Raw genomic sequence first — 8224 nt, 5'->3', positions numbered from 1 at the left:
TCCTGAGCCTCTGCTTTCCCCACTTGGTCTTTGCCTGTTCTGTCTGTCTGCTGATAATCGGCCTGAGTCAGGTCTCCCTCTTCCCCCAGCAGCCCCTCCCCCAAACCCTTTTGAAACCGCTGGAGCCCTCTGGGGCTCTGAGACTCATCCCCCCTCCCCCTTCCAAGCCATTAATACAACTATGGAGGCACAGGACCCCCAGGATGGCCCCCACTTGATCTGGAATGCAGAGAAAGTTTTTTTGAGCCGGCTTTCTTAATCCTGTTCACCACCTTAGTTTAATTAGACAATTGAGGGGTCCTTGACCAGCACATCCCACAGCTGGCAATATCTGGGGACTCTTAATCTGGATTCGTTTTTGTGGCTTTGTCTGTTGCTCTTTGGCTAGTTTATGATGCAGTGTGTGGTGTGAACAGAGAAAAACAGGTTGATTCAGGATCCGGTTGAAGGGAGGTGTGAGAATGCAGCCACTGGGTAGGAAACGGGGAGCATTAACTGGGCAAAATAGGTGGGTGGCTCCTGTGTGTGGGTGGAGAGAAGCCCCCCAGCCCTCCCCCCACCGCCACCCCCCCCTGTCTGTTCTGGCTGCTTGGGTGGGTAGGGCTGGCACACACTGCCCTCTCTGCCTGGCAAGGAGGGAAGAGAGCAGCCAGAGGGGCACCCATTGCTATGGAGGCACGGGGGGGGGGCACCAGAAAAGTGCCCCACAGGTGTGGCAAACTCTGTGGTGGTGAAGGGGGGGCAGCCTTTCCACCTTTCTGGGAATCGCATCCCGAGGAACACCCCTACGACAGGCACAGAATCCAGGACCACCGTCTCCTCCGGGCAATAATTTATTCCAGAATTCCCTTCCTTCCAAAGGTGCCTGGAGGCTCCCTGCGCCTGGCCTCGTCCTGATGCATCCCTCTTTCTTCAGCACGAAGAAGCAGGCCGAGCTTCCCTCCACGGAGCCCTTAGGGAGAGCCTGGAAAAGGGAAGGAGGCCTCAGAAACGGTCTTCCCTGGGGATGGGGGGGGACAGGCGGCTGCAGGAGGGGGGATTCCCCGCCTTCCCTCCAGGTGGGTTGCAGAGCCCCTCCCCCTTGCTAGGCTGGACTGTCCCAGAGGCAGAGAGGCACCCCCCCACTGTGAGTGGCTGCTTCTTGGGGGGGGGACACCCAGCCTCCGCCTTTGTGACCCCCCCAGTTAGTCTAGGTGCCTACATTTTGGGGCAGACTAGCCCCCCCTTCCCTGGGGGAAGCTGACCTGCTCTTCTGGAGCAGGCTTAGGGTCGAGGGGAGCCCTTCTAGCTGGGGGGTGGAGCAGGGGGTCTTCTGGGATATATGTCCTGGGGTATATATGGCCAAAGGGCCTGATCCCCCAGCACAATCTTGAGGGGGGAGCAGGAAGAGGGCTTCTTTGGCAGTGCTGGGGGGGGGCTGGCTTTCCTTCCCCCCTTCCTCTTCTTTGCACACGGCCCCCAAGGGGCGGATTGAGGGGAGCAGTTGCAGGACCCTCTGCTTCTTTGCATAGGACTCCCCCACCCTGCAGCTCCAAACACCCACCTCTTTAGAGGCATTGCCGCTCACACATCCATTTTCTTTCAAAGTTGTTTTGGTTCCCTGTGCAGCCCTTGAAACTTAAACTCTTGCAGCTTTTGGTCCTGCGGTCGAAAAACCACCGTTCTCGGTAGCTACGGCAATTGCTTTCACCGGGGGGCAGGTGGCAGAAGTCTGTGGGATGGAGGAGGGGGAGGTTGGCATAAGGTGGGCAGCAATATAGATGTGCAAAGGAGGGAGGGAGGGAGGGATGAAGGAAGGAAGGAAGGAAGGAAGGAAGGAAGGAAGGAAGGAAGGAAGGAACCCAGAAGGCAGGGCCCAGGGCAGTCCCAGCATCAGGGGACTCAGCCTTCCCTCCCCCCATGCCCTCCCCCTTTCCTCCCTCGACTGAATTTGGGCATTTGGGGCTTCCTTTCAGGCAGGCACTCCTGGAAATGGGGGGCGCAGGCAGGAGCTCCTGCTGGGCGCAGCACAAATGGGGAAGAACTGGGGATGCAGCCCCCTCCTCCCTCCCAGGTTGCTTCCCTCCTCCTGCCTGTTTCAGGGTTAGGCTTAGATGTGAACAGACGCAACACATCTGTCATTTTGCCTATTCATTCCAGACTCTTCTCTGCATCACCCCCCAAGCCTGACCTGCCCGCCTGCCTGTCTGACGGAGCCCCTGCCCTTCCGTCCCCTCCTGGAGCGGAGCCTCCGAGTCTGCGCTGCCTGCCTGCAGGGCCCGGGGTTCAGGCCAAGGAGCGGTGAAGACCTGGACAGCTCCCCTGGCTTGACCCCCAGCCTGCACAGGACCCCCACCCATTCAGCCCTGCCTCAGGAGGGCAGCCCTGATGGAGAAGGAAAAGTGGGGGGGCTTCTGAGCTGGGGCCCAGCTTGACTGCGAAAGTGAATCCCCCCCCTGGGCTGTGGGAAGTGCCCTTCATGCAGCCCCACAAAGGGTGCTGGAGAAACCCCATCAGAGACAGTTGGGGGGTGGGAAAGAGGGGAGCCTCACCCCACCAGGGCAGGAACCCCAAAAAACAAAAAGTGTGAAGCTGGGTTGGGCCTTTTCCCGCAGCGGCTCAACAGAGCCTCCCACCCAAAGAACCCTCCACCCCTCACCCTGCCACCCCATGGCCTAAGGGAGCACCAAGGGGTGACCAGGCCTTCCCCCCCGACCCCCAGCCCCGTCTCCTCCCTGCCCAGCAGCTGGGCTTACTCTTTGGTGCACAATACTGCTCGCATTGCTCCATGGTGTTGAAGCGGTTGCGCCTGAAGGGACACCCATAGTCAACATAACTTTCGCATTTCTTGGAGACGACATTGTAGAAAAAACGATATTCAGGCTGTCCGCATAGCTTCTCATAGTAGGGGACGAGGCCGCAGTTGCCCTCAACTGGCAAGAAAGAAGAAGATTTGGGAAACTCAACCCTTTGCCCAGTTGTAGGTGCTCAGGGGGAGACAGGTGCATCGGTGCGGGAAAAGGCTGGAGGGAAAGGGGGCTGTCAGGTGAAACCAGCAAGGCTGTTTTGAAAGAGGCAGAAGAAGCGAAGTCTTAAAGGAGGAAAAAAACATGGATAGGAGGGGGAGCATCGCACGGGGGGGGGATGCTAAACACGAGTCAGTGGAGAAGTAGAATCTCTGGCTGAAAAGAAGCCACGATTCCCGGTCTTTTGTGCTGCTGATCAGTTCCCACCTAGGATGTTGCACTCAATTTTGTGTCCTGAATTTGAGGGAGGAACTCACAGTAGTCGGTGTACATGGTCACAGGGTTGGAGAGGGCAACGTCGCTCCAGAAGAGAAGGAGGAGGAGGAGGAGGAGGCTGCCACCAGAGCTCATGGTGCTGGCTGGGCGACTGAGCTGTCTCCCGCTCCTCTCCCGACCAAAGACCATGGCACCTGTGACCGCCCCTTTTCCTTCCCCCCGGAGGGCTGGGCTGGGAATCCAGAGGGCCGTCAAGATCACCCAGAGCTCCCAGTTTATGAGCAGATGCAGCCCACTAATTTTATTAAGCACACCATGGACCCTGAGCTGGAACAGAGCAGAATTTGTACAAAGGGTGAGATGTAGACACGGCAGCCTGTTTCCGTAGTCCAGATCATCACCAAATGATTGCCAACATCTGATAACGGATATGGAGGAGGAGGAAGAAGAAGAAGAAGAAGAAGAAGAAGAAGAAGAAGAAGAAGAAGAAGAAGAAGAAGAAGAAGAAGAAGAAGAAGAAGAAGAAGAAGAAGAAGAAGAAGAAAGTGTAGTTTTTGAAATTTTGTAACTAAGAAGTCTGCATGTGAAGATGAATTCCAAAATGCCACCTACTGATGCAGGGTATCTCAAAGGTGGTGGTGTGTGTGTTTGCGTGTGTGTTTGTGGGGGGTGAGGTCACCTGCATTACAAACAATCTGGAGAAATGCCTCCCCTTCCACTCAGGGCAGCTCTGGTTGATTGGTAGTGCCCATTTCCAGGTTGCTTCTCTCCTTATTAGTTTCCATCCGTTGCTTCTTGTCCTGCCTTCATGTGAATAAAGTTCATCATCACTTAGATCTCATCAGGCTCAAAAAAAATATATCCTTGTGACATGGCTGCCCTTGACGATGCCCCATATACAGACATTCTTGTTCACAACGTTGCAAAAATTATAGTGGGCCATAGAAATGGCCTGCCGTGTGTAAATCCCACCAATTACACAGAATCTGTTTTGTCTGAGCTCAGTTGCCGTGGTGTGCTTAATAAGATTGGTGGGCTGTGTCTGCTCATAAACAGGGGACTCTGTGATCTTGATTGGAGCAGTATAGTTGACCAAGGGCTTTTTTAAAATGTATATATTTTTATTTAGTTCAAGGCAAGCTTAAAATACCAAATACAAAACGGTTGCAGGATTTGGATAAAGCCAATCTAGAGAAACGGAGGACTGGGGGGGTGACATGAGAACAACATTCCAGTATTTGACGGGCTTCTCCAAGGAAGAGAGGGTCAAATTATTTTCCAAAGGACCAGAAAGCAAGCGAAGAAAAAATGTATGGGCACTAATGAAGGAAAGACGCAACCTGGAATTAAGGAGAAACTTCCTAACAGGAGGACAATCAACTAGTGGAACAGAAGTTGCCTTCAGAAATCATGGGCACTCCATCACTGGAGGTTTTTGAGAAGAGACTAGACCAGTGGTGGCGAACCTATGGCACGTATGCCAGAGGCGGTACTCAGAGCCCTCTCTGTGGGCACATGCGCTGTCACCCCAGCCCTGCCCCCCCCCCACAGCCCCCTCCTCACCAGCAGCCCCCCAGAGGAGAGTCGCCCCCCTCTGCATCTCGAACACAGAACAGCGCAGCCAAGGACATGGCAGCTGTGTAGCCGGGGCAAGATTCTGTCCTTGTGCCCCATCGCGTGCAGATGATGCTGCATGGCGCCGGCGGAGGGCGTAGCCACCATGGTGCTGCAGGGCCACCTGGGCAATCTGCAGTGAGCCATGGTGGTGGTGGGTGGCCCTGCGGGCAGACAGGGCAGCAGGGATGGTGGTGGTGGTTTTTGGCACTCAATCTCTAAAAGGTTCGCCATCACTGGACTAGACAGTCATTTGTCTGGGATGGTTGAGAAGGGGGTTGGACTAGAAGACCTCCAAGGTCCCTTCACAGCTCTATTCTGATTAAGAAGCTGTAGACCAGTGGTTCTCAACCTTTTTAAGGCCGCGACCCCCAACCGGCCGTAAGTCGAGGACTACTCAACTGGTGCAGCACCGTTTGCAGAATGGGACTTTTGGTGGGCTCAGCAGGGCAGAGATAGCCTGGACAATTCCTATTGGCTTTTGAAAGCCAATAGAATTAGACTCTATTCAAGAGGGTCTATGCTATTGGCTTTCAAAAGCCAATAGAATAAAAGGGAGTAGCACAGCTAAGGAAAAGGGGGGAAAAATGGCGGACTGTGTTGTTTGGCGACCCCCGTGAAATGGTCGTTCAACCCCAAATGGGGTCCTGACCCACAGGTTGAGAACCACTGCTATAGACTGTCCTGTCACCTGAGCCTGGACCAGCTGTGGTCTGCCCAGAGGATGAGCTGGACCAAAAGTGGACCTGGCCTCTCCTGGCCTCCTGGAAGTCCTCCTTGCCTGGGAACTTCTGGCGTCCTGACCAGGCTGGCAGAAGGACCATCTTCTCCAACACAGTGTCCAGCAGCTGAACTGGGGGGGGGGGTTCTCCCAAAGGAGGTTCAGGAGGAGAAGAGGTCAAGGGACAGTGGGTGGGGGAGGGGGAGGATCAGTCTCATGGGTGGGGTACCTGACAGGAAGAAGGGACCCACTGCACCACACCAAGCTCTGCTTCCACATCAGGGCACCTTCCTTTTATAACATCTGCTCCACCTTTGATGGACAGGAGGAGAGCCTGAGAGACCCCAGAGAAACCTGCAGGTGCCCAGAGCACGTCTGGACCCAGGAGACGCCCCACAGCCGTTCCTTTGCACTGAGCAAAGTGCACAAGTGACAATGTGCGGGACCTACCACACTTCCCGTAGACGGGATCCTTGCACTCAGCCAGGCAATTGTAAAGACAACACTTCCGGTCACTTTCACACCTCACGGGAGGAATCGTGACCGTGCCTGGAGGGGGCTTGGGAGACACCCCAGGAATGGAAGATCTCAAGGCTGAGAAATTCTCCTGGAACTGGAGCCCCAGAGCAAGCAAGGTCCCGTCTCTGAGCCCCCCGGCAGCCAAAGCCCCTCCGTGCATCCAGGATGAGACGCTGCCAGCTGGAAGAGGGTCTCCCCTCCCCTCCTCCTCCTTCCCATACACGGGATCCTTGCACTCAGCCAGGCAATTGTAAAGGCAACACATCTTGTGCTGATCCAGTATGTAGCCATCTGGTCAGAGTATATAGCTAGCTTAGAAATTAAGAACTGTTTATAGAGCAAGTAGCATTTTAAGGGTTAAAATGCTGTCCCCTTAAGGGTGGCCTTCTGGGAAATGTAGTTTTAGTTGTTACCTGGTTATATCTCTGTTCTAATTGGCCACTGGGAGGATCTTGTGCTTTATTACAGGATAACCTGTTTACCTGCCAGTCTATTGTCTCTCCATGGATCCTAGCCATGAGGGTTAGAATGGGGAAACCTATTATCCTTTTACCTACATGATGGGCCCAGATTACAATCTACATTTCAGAAGAACTTCTTCAATAACTTTGAGTCATCGACTTGAGGATGCCTGGAATAAAGTAATTTTGTATGACCTATCTGTTGAGTTATCCATCTCTGGGCCCCCCAGCAGCCAAAGCCCCTCCGTGCATCCAGGATGAGATGCTGCCAGCTGGAAGAGGGTCCCGCCTCCCCTCCTCCTACCCCCCAGAGCCCAGCCCGGTCCTTCTGGGGCCGACCTCCCTGGACTCTGGGCCGGACACTGTAGGCGCTGTTTGGGCATGGTCCACAGGAGAATCTGGACACCCCCTCCTCTTCAGGGCCGTTTCCCCCTGTCACCTTCTGGGAGGGGGGCTTCATGGCACACAGGGCAGAAAGAGGAAGCTTGAGAGTTCACCAGGGACAAAACTGGTAAAAACGATCTACAGGCTGCCCACATTTCATGTAATTGTTGGGGAAGACGCCGCAGTTGCCCTCAACTGGCGAGAGAGAAGAAGATTTGGGAAACTCAACCCTTTGCCCAGTTGTAGGTGCTCAGGGGGAGACAGGTGCATCGGTGCGGGAAAAGGCTGGAGGGAAAGGGGGCTGTCAGGTGAAACCAGCAAGGCCGTTTCGAAAGAGGCAGAAGAAGCAAAGTCTTAAAGGAGAAAAAAAACATGGATACGAGGGGGGAGCTCCTCCCAAGGAGCATCGCACGGGGGGGGGGAATGCTAAACACAAGTCAGTCACAAGCCACGATTCCCGGTTTTTTGTGCTGCTGATCAGTTCCCACTAGGACGTTGCACTCAATTCTGTGTCCTGAATTTGAGGGAGGAAGTTGACGACCAGGACCAGCATTCAAACAAACCAGTGTGGGGAGGTGGGCTTAGCCTTGAGAAGGGGAAGGAAGGGAAGGGGGGAAGGGAAGGGAAAGAGCAGGGACAGAATAACAAACAAGGTTTCAGTGATTAAGGAGGCAGATTGAGTTTGGGAAATCTTTGATCATAGTCACAGCTCTTTGACTCTGCCGTGGACACCCGTGAGAAGCAGGGAGCTCTCCTTTATGGGAGGGCTATTCAATCAGTGGTACAGGTACCACCTGTGGTACATTGGCACCTGGCAGGTGGTACGCGACTTGCCAGGTACCTAAAAAAAGTGGTAGCAGGGGAGGGGAATGAGCTGAACTGGTGGTAGCACCGCACAAGCCTGAGAGAGAGATGGCTGGAGCTGCAGGGCTATCAGGGCTCAGCAGAAGTGCCAGGATCAGCGCCAGCTCCAGCTGGAGCTCGGCACTGATCCTGGTGCTTTTGCTGTGCCCAGAAGAAGCACCAATCAACTGGAAAGCAGCACTGATCCTGACACTTCTGCTGAGCCCAGAAGAAGCGCTGATCCGCTGGAATGTTGCAGCATCTCCAGGAACTTTTGATTTACATTCAGATGCTTGGCAACTGATTCATATTTATGGTGGTCACATTGTCCCAGGGTCATGGGAAGTCACCAAAACCTGCTGCAACCACCCAGCAGACGGGGGAATAAAAACCAAACATTCCCCCACCCCACCCCCGTTGCCAATCCTCAACAGAAATGCTCATAACAATGAAAATCTCGG

At 54.4% G+C, this 8224-nt stretch overlaps 1 protein-coding gene across 1 annotated transcript; it reads right to left on the bottom strand.

Moving 5' to 3' along the window:
• Positions 1–827: 827 nt before the first annotated feature.
• Positions 828–3466, bottom strand: LOC120307532 (kunitz-type serine protease inhibitor bitisilin-1-like). Its single transcript, XM_039342387.1, has 4 exons — positions 3263–3466; positions 2736–2912; positions 1544–1711; positions 828–964 (listed from the first exon to the last, which is right to left on the bottom strand). Exons 1-3 carry the CDS (start codon positions 3408–3410, stop codon positions 1548–1550), a joined length of 489 nt encoding a protein of 162 aa, XP_039198321.1. The 5' UTR covers positions 3411–3466; the 3' UTR covers positions 828–964; positions 1544–1547.
• Positions 3467–8224: the final 4758 nt, after the last annotated feature.

This window comes from Crotalus tigris, unplaced genomic scaffold (genome assembly GCF_016545835.1).
Source record: "Crotalus tigris isolate CLP2741 ecotype Arizona unplaced genomic scaffold, ASM1654583v1 scf7180000017791.1120302, whole genome shotgun sequence".
Classification (NCBI taxonomy): domain Eukaryota; kingdom Metazoa; phylum Chordata; class Lepidosauria; order Squamata; family Viperidae; genus Crotalus; species Crotalus tigris.
Note: the sequence above shows the minus strand (reverse complement) of the source record. Positions and strands in the feature narration are given on the sequence as shown.

Excerpts from the sequence above, each read along its gene's own strand:
- LOC120307532 (XM_039342387.1), bottom strand. The coding sequence starts at position 3,410 with ATGGTCTTTGGTCGGGAGAGGAGCGGGAGACAGCTCAGTCGCCCAGCC. Across the intron at positions 2,913-3,262 it reads GACCATGTACACCGACTACT|TTGAGGGCAACTGCGGCCTC; the intron begins GTGAGTTCCTCC and ends CTTTCTTGCCAG. Across the intron at positions 1,712-2,735 it reads GCAGTATTGTGCACCAAAGA|ACTTCTGCCACCTGCCCCCC; the intron begins GTAAGCCCAGCT and ends TCCATCCCACAG.